This window comes from Lampetra planeri, chromosome 13 (assembly GCF_965212315.1).
Source record: "Lampetra planeri chromosome 13, kcLamPlan1.2.h2, whole genome shotgun sequence".
In the NCBI taxonomy this organism is placed as follows: domain Eukaryota; kingdom Metazoa; phylum Chordata; class Hyperoartia; order Petromyzontiformes; family Petromyzontidae; genus Lampetra; species Lampetra planeri.
In genome coordinates, this window is record NC_136119.1 from 112,027 (window position 1) to 135,519 (window position 23,493).

The following is a 23,493-nucleotide window of genomic DNA, read 5'->3' on the forward strand; positions in this document are numbered from 1 at the left end:
CAAAGGAGCGTGGAGAGGGTCGCGCTTGGCATTACAGAGAGGAAGAGAAATGTAGAGTAGAGACCGCAGGTTAATGACATCTTCCAAACTTAGGAAAAGTGAGTGGGCTTTGGCCGGACGCGTCACGGCTGTAAGGTATGGTGGACGATGGTGAAGCATAACAGTGGCAGCCAGTGAGAAGGCCGTACACTGAAGAGATGGAGCGATGAAATGGGTTAAGATGGTTGGATTGTTGCGTCGCAAGGTTGTGAGGTGATGGTAGATTGGGGAGGCCTTCATCCAGCAGTGGATCATGACCGATGAATTTGTGGTAAATTTTCAGCGATTGGTGGAGGTATTGTTATCCTGAACACGGGGGTAAGTGGCTCACTGGGTGGGTGAGTGGTTGGTTGGCTGAGTCAGGTGGGTGAGTGATTGGATGAGAGGTGGGTGAGTGAGTGGAGACTGCGGGGTCCCCAGGTCCGAGCCTCCCTCTGCACGCAGTCACGTGGGGCGTGGCCGTGTGTAGCGGAGCGCAGGGGGATGCGAGAGGGAGCAGGCGCGTGCTGAACCCCATTATCAAATCCGCATCCCTCCCCGCGGATCTCATCAGGGACGGGGTGACGAGGAGTGAACTGAGAGTACAAGCCGCTACCTCCAGTCTTTGATCCCTTTTCGTTTATGATTCGAGCATCTGATCCCCGGGCCACCACCGCACGTCGTTTATTCTCCCCACGTCTCTGATTCCTGGGCGGGCGGACGGGCGGGCGCGATGTCTCGCTGGATCAGAGAGCACCTGGGAGGACTGGGCTTCGGCGGGACGCGGAGGCCACCACCCCCGGAGCCCCCACAGCCCGACTACAGCGCCGAGCCGGAGCTGTCCTGGTGAATTAAAGAGACGCAGCGACACACGCGTACACAGTGTCGGGGCAAGTGCTGTTAGCGAGCATCTATGAAGCTACACGAAGGGGATGGTCAGCATCGCGCCCGGCCGCCTTTGTCTCCCTATTTGCGATGTTTATACACCGAACCAGGTTTTCATTTGAGGCTAAGTCGACGTTGGTCGTGCGCGGAAATCGATGTCGGGTCGCAGGATTCATGGCGCATTGTGCTAACCACTGCGCCACCGCTCTCACGCATATTCATCTGTGTACACAGTCACATCTGTCATTGTAATTCAGCTCGTGCAAAGCGGTGGGACGCGCATCACGTGGGAGAGAGAGAGGAGGCGTTTGTTGACTGAAGGGTAGAGCAGAAGCGGAGGACCTGGATGTGTCGGAGAGTGGACAGCACGGGTGTCTGGGGGAAGGCAACTCCAGGCGGTCGGGGCAGCAGAGGAGCAGAAGCGAGCGACCTCCCAGGTTGACTGAGGGCGTCCAAAATTTACCTGCACATTTTAATCAATCGTGATTACACATAGAGCAAATACTTCTCGAGGGCTTCGGAGCTTGGGCCATTGTTGGCAGCGCAGCTGCCGGCTGCTTGCTCCCGGTGTCCCCCCGCGTTCGAACGCTGCGCGTAGCTTTGCAAATTGCGCATCGCTGCAAGAGGCGATCCACACGATTGACACCACCGCTCCGCAACTCGCTACATTCGTTTTGGCAACATTCATTTGGAGAGCCGTAACCAGGTGACGATAAGTAGGTTGCATCGAGACAGGACAGCAGATAAGCACCGCCTCAATTCTCGTTAACGACGGTAGCGGCCGGCTGGTGATGGCTGCTGCTGCTCTCTGTGCAGTGGAGTGGTGCTGGTCATGCCCGACCTGGAGCGCGCGTACAGGGCCCAGCGCGACCGCGACTTTGCCGACCCCTACACCACGACCGACCAGAGCGACGGCCTCGGAGAGAGTGGGTCCGCTAGGCCCGGCGAGAGAGAGACGTTAGAGGCCGTCAGGCCCTCGCCGCCGCCACCACCACCGAGCCTGACGTCCGCATCACCCAAACATCGGCTCATCCGTGTGGCCGGCAAGGTGAGTGGGGCTCGCTCAGCCTCACCGCCGCTGCACCAGTCTAAACAATCATCTGGAATGTGTACGTGAGCAGTTGTCATTCACTCTCAGGAGAAGAGGGAATGATTAACAGAGCGATTTTTTTTGCCGGTTTTTTTGCAGTTTTTCCCTGGATTTTTCTGTTTGCGCTTAGTCACTAAAAACATTCTTGTTCATGTTTTTTGTTTGTTGCGGTTGCACCCGATTCAAGAGCCGAATGGCTCACAGGGCTTTACCAAATAAACGAAACTGAAAACTGAAACCGATTTAGAGAAACATAGATACAGAGGCGCGGGAAGGCATCCAGAACCAGCGTTACCAATGATTACCCAAGTTCTGTGCTCCTTTATTGGGATGTTTGGCCAACTCCATTGACAAGTGTTTGTACGTAAGAGTTTAACAGAGACGCGTCACTACCTGCAGTCTTCTGGAGAAGAGGCTGTGCAACAACGCCAATGCTACATTACCACGGATTAAATATGCAGAGAGCGAACTCGTCCATCACACATCTATCCCTTCACATAAAACATAATATATTGTACACATCCCGTCAGCCGCACGGACTTCCTTTTGGGTGTGCATCTAGCAGCAGCATAGGTTCAACACAAGCAACATCTGGATGGGTTTTGACATTCAGTGCCTCATAAGCAGTCAGGCTAGCTCGAATCAGTGCTGGCAAACTGCCAGATGTTACAAGCAAGGATCTTGCTTTGATAGATATGGGATCTCGTTGAACACAAAGCTCTACAAACCCAACACGTAATATTGACCAGCGTCGTGGTGGAGAAGAGCCGCCCGTGTGGCCCAGCGAGGGCGCGAGAGCCAGGCTCTGCACTGGGCAGCGGGTCACCATGTGCTCACTGCGCCATTCGGCCCACAAGCTTGGTGCCAGTTTCTTCTGGGTACCCGCTACCCCCCCGATCATAGCCTGCAGCCACAGTTTGGTTCCACGACACAGGTCACCGCCCGTCCGTATTCGAGCAGGGTTTTTAAAAGTAACTTGTCCGAGCCGACTTTCATGGCAGGAAAACCGACTAATTGTTATATTCGCATTATTTGCAGTAATGCGGTTCTATGCTCTGACCTCTTGAGTAATCATCCTGTTAAGCAAATTAATCTTAAACTTCACCGCACTAAGCACGTGGTCCCAGCCATTGGGAGCTGGCACGGTGGCTGCTCGCGAAGCCCGTGCTCCATTGAGCTCCCAAGTCGCAGGCCCGACGATGCAGGACGTGACGGGCCCTTTAGATGTGACCGTGTACAAGGGGACTGGGGTGTACAGGTGGCATCACCAGAGGAGCGCGAGGACCCCGCAGAGGGACCGGCCCCCCCAACTCCGCCGTGCCTCCACATAGAGAGCGACAGCGGCTGCAGGAAAGGGCCCATCCTCCCTTCCCCCACGGCAGGTATGGCTTTCATCTCTCTCTCTCTGAGAAGTTATCACCTTTCCCAAGCAGCATGTGGAGGATTGCCCGAATGATTAAGGTACATCTGGGTTGTGTGTGAGACCCATTTATCAGAGCCCTACGCCTCGCCGCTTCATACGTTAATATTTACATTTAAACCATTTCCCGTGTACAGGCCCAAAGTTCCAACAAACAGAAGAACCCTTGCTTCGATTCAATGCATGATTGGAGTGTATTGTGAGAAATCGGACAAAATTACCCACGTTTATAACCTCGCTTGAAAATGTATTTTGGAGATGCACGCTCCACTGATTGCAGTGTTGTTGTTCTGGCATAGCAGTCAGATTAGGCAGTGATCTATGATCTATGCTGAGGTTAAGGATTGCCAATGCACGAGGTGGCGCTGCGGCCTCACAAGGCGGCGCCACCATGTGTCCTGATTTCAGATGTGGAGGCGAAGGAGGAGGAGGGGAGTGTCAGGCCGCTCCCCTTGCACCACCTGTACGACACGCCCTACGAGCCCCCATTTGCCCGGGGACTCCCCCAACCTGAGTCCCCGTCTGGCAACGAGAGGGTGAAGGCGCCACCAGGGGACCCCGCTCGACTTGCCGAAACAGCGCCGCCGGATCCGGACTGCGACCCACCTGCCTCCTCGAGCCCAACCCAGGCCCTGGCGCTCCTGCCCTCACACCCCTCCACACCGCGCGCGCCCCCCGCCCCCTCTTCCATTCCCTCGGAGCCCCCCTCGCAGCCCCCCGCCCGAGACAGTCGAATGCCCAAGGATGACGATCGGCCTCCGGAGGAGTACGACCAGCCCTGGGAGTGGAAGCGCGACTGCATCTCGCAGGCCTTCGCTGGTAATGCCAGGATTGTCACATTGGCGCGTTCTGGGCAGCGGTGACCGTACCGTGCCGAGGAGTCTGAGCCAGGAGCAAACCGGTCCACAGTTGTCTATGACTGCATCGCTGCTGCTGCTGGCAGTCCGTCACGTCTGCTCACATTTAATTCAGTTCTTCAGGAACTACTGGTGATTTTTATAATGCACAGAGGCTAGTCCGTTGTACACATTTCTCTCTGTTGTTTGAAACTTGGTGAATTTTATCCCAAAAAAACGCTCAAATGAACATTGCGTCGTGGGTGCTCATCTCCTGTTTGCAGCCCTGAGCCAGTGGTGGAAATTCCACAGGACAACCACTGTTGACTTCCCCCATTAAGTGGTACTCATTTATCGATCCCATAGGGATGATGGGATGAGTCAACTTCCAAGCAGGATTGAACTCTCAACCGTCTGGTGGCGAGCCACTGCGCCACCATATTCTTTCCCCAGGTGGCATGCATAATCCTGTCATGTGACCAATGGGCAGTGTCGTAATCGATGGGCAATGCGCGTGGAAGACAAGGCGGCGTGAGGACCGAATGCTGCAGGAATTTTTATAATTTCGCTTGTTTAGCCTGGAAACTCTCACCGAGTCTTACAACTATTTTCAGGAGGGTCCTGGCAAGTTTACGGTGTAATCTTTCTAATTTGGCCTTGACGCCAGGAACATACAGTAGCCTACCCTTGCAAATCACATCAAAGGACATTTACCGTCCACTGTGAAGCAGACGGTGTGCGGTAGTGTTGTTACGGTTCGCACGCACGCCAGTATTAACCAGGGCAGCCGCCAGAGTTGAACGTGAACCTCCGCGACAAAGCGGCAAATGCGGTACTGCGTGGGGTAGCGTCGGCCCTTGCGCCAACTCGGCACTGTCTGTGGCGCCCTCCACAGCGGACGTGAGCTGCACAGACGAGCTGCCATGGCCTCCGCCAGTCGGGCAGCTGGACGGGGAAGCGGGGCCCAGCATCGTGCCTGGCGGTGCGTGAGAGCGCGTGCCCCCACAGACACATCGCCCAGCCCACCCCGACAGCCGCGCACCACAAACACGTGAAGGTTTCGCCGAGTCTTGACACTCTTCCCAGGAGGGTCCTGCCAAGTGTTTGTCGCAGCATTGGGGCGGGGGGGCGATGTTGCTTCTCTACACGACCCCAATTTAGTAATATGCAGGGAGTTTTTCAGCACTGAGATTTTTGGCCGATGCCCGTCCCGGTGTGTGAGGGGGTTTAGCTATAACAGGAAACCAGAGAACCCGGAGGAGACTCATACAGAACATACTCCACACAGAAAGGCGCCCGAATCGGGAATCAAACTCAGGTCCTTGCTGCAAGGCAGCGCGAGTGGAGTCCACACTTTAGGACTGCAGAGCAAAGGCCTAAAGACCCACAACGTTAAGCGGCCAGCAACAAACAGCACCATTACATCTGTAATCGTCAAGAGTTGAAGCGTTACTTAAATCTAGCGTAGTTATGGCAGTAAGAGCCTGGGGGGAAAGAGACGATGATGGGAGAGGAAATTCCACAGTTGAGCAGGGCGACGAAAGAAGCAGAGAGAGAAGTGTGGTGACCTGTTTACAGCTTGTTTAACCAGATGTGAACCCAGAGATCAGGATGAGACGTGAGGCATGCATCATTTGCCAGATGGAGGGGGGCGATGATCGCTGATGCTGCTGTGTGAGCACAACTGAGAAATTTTTGTATAATTTTGAAATTTACCAAATTGGGACCTTGACTGCAGCACACGATGGTCTCCTCTTGAGAATGATGTCACGGGATACTGAGCATCCACTCTGAAGCAAGCGGCGCAGAGTATTTTTACGGTTACTACACAACTGCAGTACTAGTCAGGGTGACCACGGGATTCCAACCGTGATGCCACTGGGTCACGTCACTTCCCACTCACCCACGAAACCAGCACACCTGCAATGTCTTGGGTGGGTGAGTTGTGACCGATGAGTTGCATTTAAATTCTCTACTTTCCCTGTACCTTCCTGAGAGCAGCCAATCTCGTACCAAAGACTTGCTACGCAAGCATGGAGCATTCTCCTGGGCACACATAGCCGCACGCCGCTTGTCGCAACTGATTGAAACCACTCGTTGACACTCACCATCTGCAGTTGTTACAGCCATAGGTGCATTCCACGTGACCTGGCGGCGCCCATGGCCATCTCTCGGAGAGTGTGCTTGATTGTGGGTGATGTTCATTGTATGAATGCATTCTGCACAAGGTATAGAGTGACAACATACGCGTGCCATTACTTGTGTGCTGTGTAAGTGTACAGTATGTACATGTGATCTTGTGTGTGCATATTTGCTGTGTTTGGAGCGGTAGTTTAGGGGTAAGCGTGCTGCGCGACGAACCCGGCTTCCTGAGTTTGATTCCCGCTCACGGCCACCAACACCAGTAACGAATATCTGAACCAGTCCTGGGCCTCCCCTAGGTCGACTCAACCTCAAATGAGTACCCGTGTGATGTGTAAACACTTCCACTGGGAAGGCAAAGGCGGCTGGGCGTGGTGCTGGCCACCCACTCCCTCGTGTGCCGTGCTGGGCTACATAGGTGCTCGCTAACAGCACTTGCCCCAACAGTCTGTTTAGGCTATAGTGGGGATCTTTGTGCCTGGGTCACCTGGCACCCAGCACCCTCACCAGGCCGCTCCATCTCAAGGGACTTGTACATGTGGAATATTTACGTCAAACGACGATGACCTCACCGTAAAATTCCACCAGTCTGGCTCCTCCTGTCCAGGTCCGGAGTCATCCGGCGATGGGCGAGACAGCCTTTGCTCGAGCCTGGCACATCGTGACACAGATGCAGAGCCCGTGGGGACGGCCGCGGAGGAGCCACAGGCGAACAGTGGGGACGGACGTGGCCGACCGCGCCATGGGGCAGCAGCTGTGAGTTGCAGCCACTGGAGCCATGCACTTTTAAATCTAGATTGAACTGCTTTTTGTTTAGTTTGTTGTCAAACCCCTCGCACCTCCGATTAGCGCGGTTGGCTATGTACGGTGCGAAAGAAGTTCAACATTGTACTACATAGATTCAGCACCAGCAGCTGCAGAGCATGCGCCGAGCAAGCGATGGCCAGAGAGAGCACGGAGGCAGAACCCGGCGGCTTGGCGGGGGAGCTCACATCCTGGTTGGGGGTTACCCCAGTCCATCGGCCCTCTCTGCGAGGTTGATAAAATGAATTTAACACGTAGGCTTTCGCGACCAATATTATTCAATATAGGTTTTTGGGTCAGATCGCATTATTTATAAATGTGTCGTAACCCTCCACCACCCGACACGACCAAACAGTAAAAAATGTGTCACGTATTTCAAAGGAAAAAATAATTCACTTCTTTAGCCCACCGGTGTGCTGTAGAGAGAATCAACAGCATTTAAAAATTTGAGTACGACGTTTCGCTGATAATTACAATCAGCTTCATCGGGCAAGAATGGTGAAGCTCTCCTATTGCTTCCGGTCTTAAATAGAGCAGCATCAGGGTGACGTCATCATTCAATTCAATCTGGTGCAGTGATTCGAGGCAAAGAGGGGGAGGGTATTGTAATTATATAGATTGGTAATCATTCAATTGTTATTCATTGGTATTTGTTTCCCTTATAAGGAATTGTAATTGTATTTATTTAATAATATGCTTCCAGGCCGCACTAAGCCTGTAGCTGTCAGAGCGATTGAAGTTATTTCTGTTTCTCTCAATTTCAATGGATTCTCTAATTAGTCTTGGCCAGTAATAATTAGTTTTACACAACACTTCAACGTTATCAAAATCAATTGAGTGTCTTTGTTGACAAGCATGCTCTGCCACTGCCGACAGTTGTGTTTGAGATAATTTAATGTTTCTTTGGTGTTCTTTTAATCTTACGCTGATGTTATATCCCGTCTGTCCAATATAGCATTTGCCACATAAACAATTAATCCGATATACACCTTCTGTTGATAATTTAGGCAATTCGTCTTTAGTGCCAGATACCAGTTTTTGAATTTTGTGCACTGTACCAAATCTTACTTTAATGTTTTGCTTTTGCAAAACCCGGGCTAATTTGTCAGTTACTCCTGAGATTTATGGTATTTTTATTGTTTGAACAATCTTATCGTTTTCAGCAGTGTTGCTTTGCGTTTGTGATTTGGCCTTCAGTGCTCTGTTAATTTGAGCATTATTGTAGCCATTCTGTCTTAGTGCTTCTTGAACATGTTTCATCTCTCTCACTACTCTCACCATCTGACACTGTTTTAGCCCGATGTATGAGTGTTTTGATAAGACAATTTCTGAGCTGGGTGATGATGTGAATCTGCATTCAGATTGGCATCAGATTGAATTGAATTGAATGATAACGTCACCCTGATGCTGCTCTATTTAAGACCGGAAGCAACAGGAGAGCTTCACCATTCTTGCCCGATGAAGCAGATTGTAATTATCAGCGAAACGTCGTACTCAAATTTCAAAATGCTGTTGATTCTCTCTTCAGCACACCGGTGGGCTAAAGAAGTGAACTATTTTGTCCTTTGAAAAACGTGACACATTTTTTTACCGTTTGGCCGTGTTGGGTGGTGGAGGGTTACGACATATTTATAAATAACGCGATCTGACCCAAAAACCTATATTTTGATAAAATGAGTTTACGCTGTGCATAAGTCAACAGTGGTTGACCTATGAAAAACCTGCCCTTGACATAGGAAGGTAGAATTTCTACTCCTGACCTAGGGAAGGCCCGGGACAGGTTCAGATAATCGTCACTGGTGTTGGCTGTGAGCGAGAATCGAACGCCGGGTTCGTGGCACAGCGCGCTAACTGCTACACTAGCGCTCCCCACACACACATACACGCTAATACACATACACCCAAACATAGAAGTGCTTACACATGGTCTAAGATACAATCAGACACATATCTACACACAGCAAAGGGTTGCCGGCTCTCCAAGTTGACCCGGACTACCACCACAACCAATACAAGCACATCCATCACCACAACCAACAACACCATCACACCCAACACCACCGAAACCAACACCACTTCCATCGCCACCGAACACAGAATTGCCGTCTACGTTAGGGTGGCAGGAACTGATTATTTATGCCAAGATCTGGTGCCGGTCTTGTGCTGAAAACTCGTCACAGTGGAATGTACAGGCCTGATAATAGTCCCAGGCTGACTGGGGGATGTGTCTGGGTTGGACGAGCGTGGTGGGGGAAGGGGGCGACCCCACCTCTTGCACCTGGACCCTGAGAGATCCAGAGACTCGGGCAGGTGGACATGCGTCTTGCTCACGCTTACTCCAGCGCACAAACCGGCTCCACCGAAGGCAGTAAATTTGTGGTACCGATTTCTTTACACGACCAAGAAGAGTGGATTACTAGACAACCCCACTCACGTCAAACGGGTCTCACGCGATGCAGTCATTGGCCACATTAGGGAATTGGAACCTCTAGTTACGCTACCGGAGGTGCAACCGACAAGTGAGATATATCGTCTGGGCTCTTGGACTAAGTGATGAAGTCATGGAGTGTGGGTTGGTGGTCGTGGAGGTGATGAGGTGGCGATTGCAGTGATGGTCACTGCAACGGGTAGCGATGACGACGGTGGTGAAGGTGGTGTTGGTGGGTGTTGCGATTGTTCCCCGCACCCTGTCAGCAGCTGGTTCCATGGAGACATCGGCCGCGTGGAAGCCGAGCAGATCCTGCAGCAGCACCGCACATCCAGCTTCCTGGTGCGGCCCAGCGAGAGCGACCCCCGTGAACTCTCTCTCTCGCTCCGGTGACGAGGCCCTCCCCCTTCCATCGCACGGCACCACCACACGCAGCAACCTTGGCAGCAACCCTGGCACCGTCCGCTTATTTATCTTCAAACTTGTATCGTCGCGTGCGAGGTTCACGATCAGAGTGATGAAACGGTGGCCGCCTCGCGCACCCTTACACTCCACCCACCCCCTGGTGTTCCCAGGAGCGCCGCGGGGTTTGTGCACATGTGCGTGTCGTGGGACCAGGGCGGCCATGTGGTGCTCGGAGGACACTCTCCGCCCTTCGCCTCGGTCCCGGAGGCCGTCCTCTTTTACCGCAGACGGCGTCTGCCGGTGCGGGGCGCCGAGCAGCTCTCCCTGCGGCACCCCGTGCCACCCTCCTCCTCCCTCTCTGCCATGTCGCTCACCCAGCCTGCGCCTCGTCGCCCTCTGAGCGACGACGGCCTCTCGCTCTCCTAGAGGCCAGAGCGGTGATCCGAGTCTGCAATTCCGTGCCAATCGCTGCCGAGAGCAGAGGCGCCTGCCACACGGCTCGCTCACCTCCCCTGGGGGACGCAGAGCACCCAGAGCGTAACCGGGAACAGATGCAACATCACCAGAGGCACAGGCACGGCCCTGCCACTAGCACACGTCCTACTCTACGGCCAGCGTCTGTACTCAGAGTGTGTGGAAGGGAGTGGAGTGAGGGAGAGGTAGGCAGGAGTGAGCGTATTCTTGTCATGATCTGGGATTGAATCTGGAGCAAGTGGAGGGACCGAGTGTTGGGGTGATGTCTCTCAACATGAACCCACACAACCATCAATGTGTTTGTGTTTAACGCCGACTCGGGTGAATAAAGCACAGAGGGAACCATGTGCCGTCCTATGCGGTGATTACAGCTCCACGTTTATTCATGGGGGGCTGCACGGAGCAACAGCAAACACGAGGGAACCGCGTCTCATTCCCTTCTGCCATCAGGGTAGCGTGTCGTGCCCGCAGCAGCCGAGCCCGTGATACGGGCCACAGGACAAGCAGTGACTGCCACGGCGGAGGCATTCACCACACTCGCACAACCGCAATTCGCAGCTTCATCCCCCCCCCCCCCCCTCAGTTACAACGAATCAACATCAAAGCAGATGTAATGAGATGGGCATCTTGGGGTACCCACTGCCGTGCCAGGATGTACCCACGGTGCCTGTAAGTAATCGGGTTGATTTGCTGCCGTATTCTGCGGACGCTGTAAATCGCACGGTCTCGCAATCGCCAATCGCTTCAAACATAGCTGGCAAGATCAACAGCGGCTCCCTCTGCCACCGGGGGTCACGGCCGCCCCCAACGGGTGCCCCGAGAACCCCCGCGTATCGTGGCACCACCCACACTACACAGATCGCTCCCATTGCCGTTCAAATCAGGTTTGTATCATTTCCGGGTTACAACCGGTTAACATTGGTAAAACAGCTGTTAATGCCGGTTTGCCACAGATTGAAATGTCTACAGCAATTGGTTTTAAACTGAGAATTGACAGGAGCTGCCGCAGCAGAGTCACAGCAGCACTGGACTGGCAATCCAGAGGTCACCGGTTTGAGTCCATCTCCCGGAGTAGCGCTGAAACAGCGCGGTGAGTTTCATTCAGAACAGTCGTTAACGTTTAACTGAAGTCGGTCACCGTTTCTAACTTTGGGAACCGGTAACCGATTCTGAAAAGAGTTTTCAGTTTAGTGGTTGTTGGTTAAATCTCATCTCCTAAAACCACAGCATTACATAGACTCACACAGAACCATAGAATCGCACAGCGACCTATAGAATTGCCCTAACAGTCTCCCACCATCTGTTCCTAGATCTTCCCCCTGGTCACCGAACCCGTGGCGACTACTCCGATGCCAGTCTTAGCCATCGGCTCTAATATTCACTGGGTTATGGACGGATGCATTATGCAAACTTGACATCACCTTCATCAGAAATTAAGGTGCCCATACAATGGACCAAACAGTAAACCTGCAGCCTTATACACACACAGCGGCACACCGGTGTGACACGGTTACAGACACAGCGGCGTAATGCTGTGATGCGGCGAGCTACCAGCGACACAGGTGTCACACATGCATTTACGTTGATTATGTTGAGTTAAGGAGCTAAGATAAGAGGCCTACGGCAAGCAAATCAGATCTGTAAATCACGAGAAAAAGCCAACGTAACAGAATATTAGTGCAGGCTGCCGGGAAACCGCGAGTTTCAGACAACACCACAGACATATGTACATACTGCTCAGCCTCTGTGCATTATGCACAAACCATCAGCAGTTCCTCAAGAACTGCATTGTGGTCCTCTAGTCTTAGGTGACCATCGCAATAGCTTTATCAAATTTATTTTTAGTGCTTCAGGAACGGATGGTTTTACATACGCAGAGAGTGTGTGTGTATTTACATGTTTCTCTGTGTGCTATTTGAAATCCACGCCGGCTAAGATGAAGCCATCGCTTCAGGATTAACAGTGACATTGCCAGGCATTGCCCACAGCACCGTGCCCCGGGCATCGGAGGTAGGCCGGAGGTTTAAGTCATCGAAGGCTGGCAGACATACAAATCGTCCGTCAGACTCGGGTATGAAGGGCACGACGCCTCCTAGAACCGGAGCGAAGAAGGGTATGGCCGCAGGGTTGACGCGTCTGCGAGTCTGGATGGAGGCGGCGGTCATCGGCCGGCCGGACAGCTCCGTGGGCACAGTCGGCACATGCAGGTGGCGCTTTCTCGCATTTTCCGACGTTGCAAGTCCGCGGCTGTCACAAGCTCGAGTCGCTACGGTTGTTGTGGCGCAGGGGTTGCGTGACCAACGTCATTCGGTTGCTCTGGATTCGGTTACGAGTCAAGCGGTCGTCTTGTTCAATCGACGTGTTTAATAAGAGAGTGCTCGTTTAAAGTTAGTGGACCATGCGGTTCGCAAGAGACTAAGTTGGTGAGCGAGTGAGTAGAGCGAGTGAGTAGAGTGTGTGACTACTCCGGTACGAATCGATTGTGTGTGTGTGAAGCGCACAATTTGGTAGCGTTGCGGGGCCATGCCATCGCTGGACGAGTAGTACCACATCGAGCCAGCCTGGAGCACTGCCAGCCGGCCGTGCGGGCAGTGAGGCCCGTGCTGTGGTCAGGTGGTGAGGCTGGAGGTAGAACTGCCACTGCCGTTGTCTTGGTTTTTCTGCAGCGACTGGACGTGGGAGGGCACCTGCAGCCCAGTGCGGACTGACAGCGAGCCGCACCAAACCTGCACGCGCATCAGGCACAAATGACTCGGTCCAATAATTAAACTCGTGAGCGCATCCGGTACTGGTGCCATCGCTCTTACAGCACAAGGCAATCATCGTGAAGGAAGGTGCCACTACGTTTCAAACGCAGTATGTGTGTGGGGGGGGGGGTGATGCTGCCTTGCATAAATGCCCATCGAATCATTTGTGGCCAAGTATTCAAACGTGGACCACGACGCCGGCACACATTGGCCAACTCTTTTCGAATGACGTCACAGGATCCTTAACGTCCACTGTGAAGAAAATGGCGCGGATTTCACGGCAGTATTAATCAGGTCATCCTGCTGAATTCGAACTGTGAACCTTTGCAACAAGCGGTGAACGTGCTACAGCTGGGACGTGTCGCAGACCCCTCATTCTGGACGTTCTAGCTGTACCGTGACCGCTTCCGCGAACGCAGAAACCAAAAGATGCCGATCACCCTGAACGGCATTGAACCGTGGTCACTGCCAGTCTCAGGTTCACAGAACAACTCTTCTGGGTGGCCTCAGAAGAGGTTACCCCATGCTCATGTATGCAGATGCCTGCACATAACAAGCAGGTAATTCGCCCCCCTTCATAAATCTGTCACTCCACATATAAATATAAGTATTTTTTTTACACAACCCATCAGCCACATGGCCTTCTGGGAGCGCACAATTTTGGCAACATTGGTTGAACGGCAGAAATCTCTGGACCTGCTTCGACATTCAGTCTCTTATCTGCGGAGTCAAGCTTGCTTGGGTAGGTGAGTGGGCGAGTAAGGCGGTGAATGGCTGAGTTAGCAGTAGTGTAACGGTTTGCGCGCTGCGCTACGAACCTGCCGACCCGAGTTCAATTCCTGCTCGTGGCCAACAGTGACAATTATCTGAACCAGTCCTGGGCCTTCCCGAGGTCGACTCAGCTTCAAATGAGTACCTGGTCCGATGTGTAAACATTGCCACTAGGGAGACAAAGGCGACCGGGCATGGTGCTGACCACCCACCCCCTCATGGGCCGTACCGGCCTTCATAGGTGCTCACTAACAATACTTGTCATAACGGTCTTCGTGTTGTGACCTGCAGTATGGTCGTGGTTGAACAGTGTGGATGAGCTGACACAGCGTCTGGTTGACCGAGTCCTCAACATGGGAGGAGGAATCAACAAGGGAAGTTCACGGGTACAGCGACCATGGTAGTAGTGACACAAGAGTGATAGGTACGTGACTGACTGCCCGCCGGCGAGCGAGGGGAGGGAGTCATTAAATACAGTGGTAATGTTCATAGTGGTAATAGCGATTGTTTTATGGACAGACTGACCCCCACCATATGAATGTGGAAATTCCACCCCTGGCTCACTGCTGTAATCAGGTGATGAGTGCCACTCTTGACACTTTGAACAATGGCCCAAAGTAAACGAAGCTTTTAACAGGGAAGAGGAGCCCAGCTTCCTCGATGCCTCCTCAGCCAGGTGAGCAATGCAGCCACTCCATGACAGCTCGGATGATGAGACTGCTGCTGCTGCTGCAACCCTCGGCTGCCTACGTGGAGGATGATTTGTGGAGGATGATTGGCGCAGGCGGTGGCAGCCGTCGTACTCACGGAGAAGGCCGGCAGCACGGGCTGAGAGAAGCGAACACGGAATGTGTGCAGCAGCTGCTTAGACTCGGCGTTATAAAAAGACACGAGCCCTGCACACGCACATGAGCGCAGACACACACAAATGTGAGTGAGGCTGCGAGTGGAGGTCGCAGGGTGTGCAGCAGTAAGGACTGATGAGTTGGACGTGACAACAAAACTTTAACATTTATGGGCCTAAAAAACTGAGATGGGGGAAACACTGTAAACGGGACACGAAATCACGGGGTTTTCCTTTAATTAGGCGCCGCTTTTTTCCACACCTCTTTGGTACCGTCACCCGCAGCGGAAAACCGCTCTGTTCACAGACTCTGCTGCGTGTGTGGGATTGGGATTTGTTCTCGGGAGAACTATGAGCCGCTGCCGCCAGCGCGAGCGTAAGCAAGGTACCGTTGTCGTAGTCGCAGTAGATCCCGATGTGCGTTGGGGCCGGGCCCTCCAGGCTGCGAGCTTTGTTGTTGTGTTTGGCGGCCACGCTCAGCTGCAGCCACGTGTTCACGTACAAGGCCCAGGATGCGGCCGTGCGACCCAGCTGCTCGAAGCGGCCCAGGCCTCGGTTGGCCACACCGGCCCCGTAGGCCTTGCTCTCCCGTGACACTACCACCTCCCAATAGTGCTGGCCGCAGTCGATGGCCGAATCCCCTGGACACAAAACATTTGCAAACAAATGGGCAACGGTGTGGCACGGTGGCAACACTCGTGCCTCGCAGGAAGAAAGGGTTGGGTTCAATTCCCAACTTGGGTGCCTTTCTGTACCGAGTTCCCCCCTCATTCTGCATGTGTTTCCCCCGGGTCCTCAAGTCTCCTGCCACAGCTAAAAAGTTAGTAAAACACAATATAACTGATATTGCATTAACATCCCAATTCTAATAACTGACCCACTAATCACTAAATTTAACAATCCTAACCCTCACAAAAAATGTTTAACTAAGCAGAAAGAGATTCCCCCTTCACACATGTACCTCCACAAAAACAATGTTACTTGCACATCTCATCAGCCATACATCCTTCATTCTGGGTATGCATTTTATCAACAGCAGCGTTCGTTCATAACACAAGCAAACTCTGGACCGGTTTCTACATTCAGTATGTCATCAGCAGTCAGGCTTGGTTGAATCAATGCTGGCAAACTGCCAGATGTTCCAGACATGGGGCCTCTGTAAGAAATGGATCCTAAGAGTTTGAGCAAATCTATTCTGCACAAGATGAGATGATGCTCGGTGACGCGGTGAAGAGTTCTCCGCTCCGTACCCAATACAGTGTACGACTCTCCTGAGAAGCGGTCGCGGCTCGCGCGGCTGGGCGAGGGTCTGCACGACGGGCGTTTGGGTGACGCAGTGATGCCCCTGCAGCGAGCACGCACAAAACACACACAAACACACCCATATCTGCACGTACCCATACACACGTGCCAGCTCATGCCATTCAAGCTCCATGCAACTCTCGTGCTTTTGTAGGAAAGCCATGGCAAGGTGATTTCACGTTTGTTTTGTTCATCGAGGTGAGAACGCAAGAGAGCAGGACGAGTCTCATTTGCAAGAGTGACCTGGGTCACCACGATGACAAAAGCAATATCGTAAAAACTAAGTATAACAATGAAACAAATATAAATCAGAGCCATTTTTTATTTTATTTATATACCATCAAGTAACCAGCAACAAGCAGCAGTAGCAAAGTTGCAACAGAGAAGCGTGAACATGTTCCTTCAATTGAGCAAGGTACTTATGGGAACTTGGGGGAAAAAGACAATGGGGGGGGGGGGGGGGGGATTCCACAGTTGAGCAGTGCAAAATCCATGGTGGTGTTAACAGTAACATTGCATTCGTCTATCAGCGGCACCGTGCCTGATCATAAACGCCTCGAGACAACTAAACCCCACCTCCTGTTCCTTACAGGAACTCGCACACACCCCATCTCGGCCCTTTCAAGCCCCATTCACTTCTCACACTCGCGAACTGCAGTAAACCACGGCCAGGTGGAATGTCACTTAAGCATGGGAAACACGACAGCACTTACCAGGAGGTGTGGGAGGCAGCAGGAAGCACAACGGGTAGATAGCAACATGGGGGTGGGGGGCACACACGCACATCAGGGTGAGCGGATCGCGCATCTGGCAGCACATGCACACACGGCAGAGCAAAGCGCACACACATGAGCTGTGACATGGGGAGGCCAGGCAGGGTGCTGGTCATTCACCCCCTTGTGCACCATGCGGAGCTTCATAGGTATTCCATAACAGTACTTGCCCCAATAGTATTTTAAGGCTATCTTTGTCTTTTGTGCGCATAGGGGATGGTGGTGCAACGGTTAGTGCACTGCGCTATGAACCCAGGAACTCGAGTTCGATTCCCACCCAACGCCAACATCAGTATGGTGTAAACATCACTGCTGGTGAGGCAAAGCCAGCCGGGCGTGGTGTTGCGTACCCAGCCCCTCATGTGGTGTACCGGCCTTCATAGGTGCTCGCTTACAGCACTTGCCCCAACAAACTATTAAGGCTATACGGGGGATCTTTGTCTTTGATGAGACTGAGACGCGTCTCTATTGCATACGCTGGTGGTGTTACCCACACTATCCCCTTGTGTGCTGCGTTGGCCTTCTTGTTGTGCTGACTAGCCACTCTTGCCCTAACAGTCTGTCATGGTTACATGGTGATCTAAAGACTCATCCCCACACAGATGGAACAAGAATAAGCATAGTTTGTATTGAGCATCATTCTATGTAGCTGCATCTCACAGCACAGCACAGCACAATATAATTAAGATTTGTTTTCAGCCAATTAATGAGTGCTAATACGTGTGGAAGGAAACTGGAGCACCCAGAGAAAACTAACACGGGTGAAGGGGCAACACATCTCACACAGATGGGACAGATATAGATTAGTCCCTGCTTGCTATACTGTCCTCTTCTGGCGAGTCAGGGTACAACTCCTCGACACCAATGGAAAAGGAGGGGGGGTTTCACGACATGCGTGCGATCCATCAACAAAGACATGGGCTCAGCGTGGCACGCTGTGGGGTGAGCGGTGAGACGGGGGGCTCGGGGAGACAAAAGCGTGCAATGCTTGATGTCTGAACTCAGAACATACGCACGCACACATGCACTCGCATCATGTTAAGCACACGCAAACACATGCATGAGTTTGCAGTTAAAACATGAAAAGCATTGGAAATGGATGGCTGGAACAATGTCATGATGCTATAAAGGTTGGGCCACAATGATTTATAATCAGTGGTCTGCTGCTGCTCTCACGAGCACCGAGACGTTGGTGCTTGAGCCGCTCGCTTTGCTGCTGCGCCTCATGGCCAACGTCTCGCAGGCGTTCATGTGTTTCATGATCGCACCTTTATCAGCATCTTAATTTGTCCTGGAGAAATCCGATGAGCTATGAAGCTCTTTTTCAGAGATGTGCCCAGGAGAGCCTCACCGAGTCTTTGTAACTGTTCTTCAGGAGGGTCGTGCCAGGTTTTCGCAGTTGGGGATGATTGCTGTGTAGATTCCAATTGAGAACATTTGCGGTGTAATTTTTCAAATTTGGGAAATTTACACCTTGGAGCCAGCAGACAATGCGCTACTCTTGTGAATGGCATATCTGTAAACCCATACAGTTTACCTGTATTCTTGTACAGGGAAATTGAGTGTTCATGTCCATATGGCGAACAGCTGTTTTGATACAGGCAAAAAACTATTTTTTTCGTCTGTTTGTGTTTCTCCCTTGTGATGGAATTTGTAAAATGAACGTTGAGATTTATAAGGGCACGGGGTGACCAATAAGGTCTGAGTTGGTCTGTAATAAGGTAGGCACTGATAAGGGGTTGACAGGTTTGGAATGGTGTCACGGGATCTTTGATATCCGCTGTGAAGCAGGCAGCATGTGGTATCCTTATGGTTAATACACCACAGTATTAATCAGGGCTCCCGCTGGATTCAAACCATGAACCTCTGAAACAGCGGCAAAAGCGCTGCCGCTGAGCCGCGTCACGGTAAATTAATCGTTTTCTGAGAGGGTTCTGTAAAGAATGAGCATTGCTATAAATTGACATTTCTCAATATATAGGGGAATCTGACAACAGCATTTGCAATAGAGACATGTCTCAGTCTCATCAAAGTCAATTCTGAGGCTGAGTCGATCTACGGGAGGCACATAACCAGTTCAGATAATCATCACTGGTGTTGGCCGTAAGCAGGAACCGAACTCAGGTCACCGGGTTCGAAGCGCAGCGTGCTAACCACTGCGCCACCGCTCCCAACATTGGGAGAGACGCAGAAGATGGGGAAAGAGACAGTCGCAAGCCCCCGTGTCGCCATGGTGACAAGGGGGTCTCTCGTGTCGCCACGGTGATGCCAGATTCTCTACCATGATGGCGGGATCTCGCCGAGCAAAGGAGGCCATGTGTGCGGGGCGTGGGTCACCTAATCGGAGAGCCAGCAGGGGAGGCCGACGCAGACCCTGGACGGCCCTTCCCCTCCTTGGCCTTTATCTTGAGGTCATGACTCTTGACCTCGTGAGCCTTGGCATCGAGGGCCTTGCCGCCCGTCGAGTCCCACTCAACACTCTGGTTGTCCACGCGCAAGTTCGAGTGCGAGCTCGCAGCATCCAATGAAAAGTTAAGCGCTGCAAACATGCGCATACACCCACCATGAATGGCAACATCACCAACATAGCAACATCACCAATATGAACATCCACATCACCAAGATGAACAAGTCAACGTGACCAGCGCCGCTGATGCCACCATTGCACCTCCTCGCTAAAAATGCCTTATGCCCTCCGCCAGACATATCCCGAAGCTGCTGCAGTTGACACACAGCAACCTGAGAGATCTGTCCTGACAGCCTCCAACCATTGGCTCTTAGACTCCCACAAAGACCTACAGACTCGCAGAGACGCATAGACTCACACAGAGACCCATAGACTCATACAGAGACCCATAGAGTCAGAGACCCATAGACTCATACAGAGACCCATATATATGCCACTATCTCCCACCCTCTGCTCTTTAGCTTTCTCTTTTCCTTGATCACCGGACTTTTGAAGACAACTGCGATGTTGAACTGGTCTCGGCAATCAACCCTCCTCACTCCTGCCTAATCATACTTAGGACAATCATCTTACCTCAAAGTTGCTTTGCCTATCCTCCAATCTGCCCAATCATATCGACATAACTCAGCTTCCACGTTCTCTTCAGGACTTCTTCGTGGCTTCTCCTGTCTTGCCACGGAATATGCACCCATGCTAAACCGCCGCGTGGAGCGCGCTAGCGCCCCATTGTAACCTCCTCGCATAAAACACAGGCCGATGTGGCCTTGTGCGGAGGGGACTGCCACCACAACCGCGAGCATTCACGGACAGCCCCGGCACCCTAACCTGGCGTGGGCAGCGACAGCGGCTCGCAGAAGTCCCCGCACACAGCCTTGTTGCAGGCCCGCACGCGCACGGTTAGGTAGCTTTGCTCAAACACCAGCCCTGGCGCACGTACGAGTAGGAGGAATAGGAAAAGAGAGATAGAGAGAGAGAGAGACAGGGGGAGGAGAGAGAGGGCGGAGGGAGAGAGAGGGGGATAAAGGGAGAGAGAAGAGAAGAGGGAGAGAGAGTAGGAGGAGGGAACGCCTGTGTAAGAGGCAGCTGCGAGTCTCTCCATAGGGCAACCAGTGGGTGAGCGTTCATGGGTTAACAGTGAGTGTGTAGACGAGTGTGCATTGGTACCAGTGATCGTGTGTATGTGGGTACCAGTGATGGTGTGTATCTGTGACAGTATGTGAGTACCAGTGATGGTGTGTATGTATGAGAGTATGTGGGTACCAGTGATCGTGTACTCCAGTTCCGTGAGGTCCTCCACCGTGGTCCAGGCTGGGGGGTTTGGCCCCCGGGGCGGGGGGGGCCCTGCCCGCTCCGCAGCGACAAACTGCAGCACAAAGCGCTCAACCTGGCCTGAGTCCTGCTGGGGCGGCTGCCACCTCAGCCTCACCGAGTTGTCCAACACAACACAGCCGGCGACGTCAAACTCTGGCATGCCCGGTACTGAAATGCGCACATACACGTACACACACACACGCACGCATCGTTTAGCACAGGCAAGCTGCAAAATTCACGGAATCAACTTTTTCCATGAATTGTGAGACCGGCATCCTCACCACATATGAGAATTACACACGCAGGCTTTCTTACTTGGTATTATTTGTGGTTCAACTATTTTAGGAATTTCGTAGGAGGGGCCAATGTTGCTGTGTATGGTCCCAAGTGAGTGATTTGCAGGTAATATTTTTGCATTGGGACGTTTCACTATTACCAGTTACATTGCATATTTTTTTTGGCAACGAGAAGAAACCAGAGAACCCAGAGGAAACTCACAGAACAGGGGAAGAACATACAAACTCCACACATAAAGTTTCCGGAGGTGGGAATCAAACCCAGATCTTTCCTGCTAAGGCATGGGTGGTAACACTGCACCACCCTGCTACCAAGGAAGTCTAACTTCATAAACTATTCAGTTTCATTGCTGTATCCAGAACTATGCACCGGAGACAGCTACAGTGCGTTACTCAGTCCAGTAACAGACACAGGAGCAGATTCTGGTTACACCTCCCCGATTCCAGCGGCTACAGCATGACCCCCAGCGTTCAAAACGTTCATCACAGCATGCATCTTCCATATGCGTCACACAAAGATTCCCTGTATAGCCTACAACAGACTGATTGGGAAAGCGCTGTTAGCAAGCACCTATGAAGGCCGACACGGCACACCACGCCCGGCTGCCTTTGTATCCCCAGTGCCGATTTTTACACACTGCACTCGGTACTCATTTGAGGCTGAGTCAACCTAGGGGAGGCTTAGGACCGGTTCAGTTAATCGTCACTGGTGTTGGCCGTAAGCGGGAATCGAACTCGGATCGCCGGGTTCATAAGCAGTGCACTAACTGCTACACTACCACTCCCCACAATAAAGATCCCCCATATAGCCTTAACAGACTGTAGGGTCAAGTGCTTTTAGCGAGCACCTATGAAGGCCGCAACGGTACACAAGGGGGTGGGTGGCCAGCACCACGCCCGACCGCCTTTGTCTCCCCAGTGGCGATGTTTACACATCGCACCGGGTACTCATTTGAGGCTGAGTCGACCTAGGGGAGGCTCGGGACTCCCCACAATACACACTTAAACGCACACACATCAACACACACCTAAACCCACACATGTCAACATGCGCATACATCAAAAACAATATTCATTTTACATGAACTGGCAGCGACATCACCACAATGCTTGCACCAAGACTAAATTCAATTTCAGTCTGTCACTTGAAGTGAGGAAGACTTGTTGCTGGCAGGTCATGGGACAGACACAGTTGGTTTTAGTTGACTGAGATGACTGGTATATGCACCATCTGTGCTTCCCAGTGTGCACCTCGATGCTTTTGTCTGCCAGGCGGCCCGCTCATTGTTGCAAGCATCGGTCCTCCAAACTATCACCCATGCAGACGCAAGCACTCATGCACACAGATGCATGCACACAGATGTGTGCACAGCAGCACCCTCATCATTCCCACCGCCCAGTGCCCACCAGGCAGAAACGTGAGACCCTTGAGACGATCCCTCTCTGGGGAGAAGTCCACCATCAGGTGATTCATGCTGTCCGAGACTTTAGCCTTGAGGGACAGACGGAAGGCGGGCGCCATCGTCACCCTGGCAGCAAGGACACACGCAGCAGCACTTCACTTCAACTTGACAATGATGTTGGTGAGGACTTTGTTTTTGATAAAGCCGACCTCATTTAATCAGATCACTGACATCGCACCTCATCTCAAACATTGAAAGGGGCATCTCCAGTAGCAGTTGCCCCTCTGGGCGCAAGGTGACTCAGAATCCAGCCTGCAAAGAGGCATCAGTCTACCAGTCGGGGGTGATGATTGCTTCCTGTGTGTGATGCTAATTGTGTAATTTGTGGTGTAATGTTTCGAATTTGCCAAATCTTCACTGCGACACTTGCATACAATGAATGGCCAACTCATGCGGATGTCGCCAGGAAATGTTTAATGTTCAGTGTGAAGCAGGCGGCATGTGGTATTACTACGACTGTTACACTGGCAGTATTAACCAGGGTGACCACTGGGCTCCTGCAATTAGTGGTGAACGCATGACCGCTGGGCCACGTCACCTCCCCGAGATGCAAAACATTGCCCACAGATCACGCAAGTCAAATATACTCAATTGGTATTACATGCTGCAGAAATGATCGCCCCCCTACCGCCAGACCAATGCCCACTTGCAGGCAAGTGTTCAGTCACCTTGTACCACACAGGGACAGTTGGCACTGGGGGTTGCCTTATTATTTGGTATGAGTCTTGCGAGACCTATAAGCAATGGCATATAATAGACTATTAAAAGACTACATGCTACATTAAAGCAAAGTTTAATTGGAACCAGATGTAATTTAGCATTTATACCGAGTCAGCATTTCTGCCATTGTCAAGCCTGGTGGTGCTAAACGGTCACGCTGCTTGCGCTCCGAGTGCACACTTGGGCAGTGGTTCCCACCCTGCAGTCTGCGCAAGTGTCACAGATGCTCCAATTTACTGCCACAGAACACGGGAACATAAACTGGGCATTGCACAGCTATTCAGATTCTATCCATGA

At 52.2% G+C, this 23,493-nt stretch overlaps 2 protein-coding genes across 3 annotated transcripts in view; one reads left to right on the plus strand and one right to left on the minus strand.

The window, feature by feature from the left end:
• Nucleotides 1–10,859, plus strand: LOC144722138 (SH2 domain-containing adapter protein D-like). Its single transcript, XM_078600312.1, has 8 exons — nt 1–864; nt 1,720–1,951; nt 3,252–3,444; nt 3,756–4,232; nt 5,145–5,231; nt 6,967–7,147; nt 9,893–10,012; nt 10,199–10,859. Exons 1-8 carry the CDS (start codon nt 752–754, stop codon nt 10,452–10,454), a joined length of 1,659 nt encoding a protein of 552 aa, XP_078456438.1. The 5' UTR covers nt 1–751; the 3' UTR covers nt 10,455–10,859.
• The window catches only part of FSD1 (fibronectin type III and SPRY domain containing 1), a 17,997-nt gene continuing 5,353 nt past the window's right edge, over nt 10,850–23,493 (minus strand). Inside the window, exons 6-13 of one of the 2 annotated variants that reach the window (XM_078599758.1) lie at nt 22,421–22,542; nt 20,667–20,885; nt 20,232–20,330; nt 19,277–19,478; nt 16,115–16,173; nt 15,254–15,505; nt 14,828–14,916; nt 10,850–13,228 (exon numbers count right to left, since the gene is read on the minus strand). In XM_078599758.1, coding sequence (XP_078455884.1) covers nt 13,112–13,228; nt 14,828–14,916; nt 15,254–15,505; nt 16,115–16,173; nt 19,277–19,478; nt 20,232–20,330; nt 20,667–20,885; nt 22,421–22,542 — 1,159 coding nt within the window. In that variant the 3' untranslated portion in view covers nt 10,850–13,111. Of the gene's footprint in view, nt 13,229–14,827; nt 14,917–15,253; nt 15,506–16,114; nt 16,210–19,276; nt 19,479–20,231; nt 20,331–20,666; nt 20,886–22,420; nt 22,543–23,493 lie in introns of both variants that reach the window. The other variant, XM_078599757.1, reaches the window with a different exon arrangement.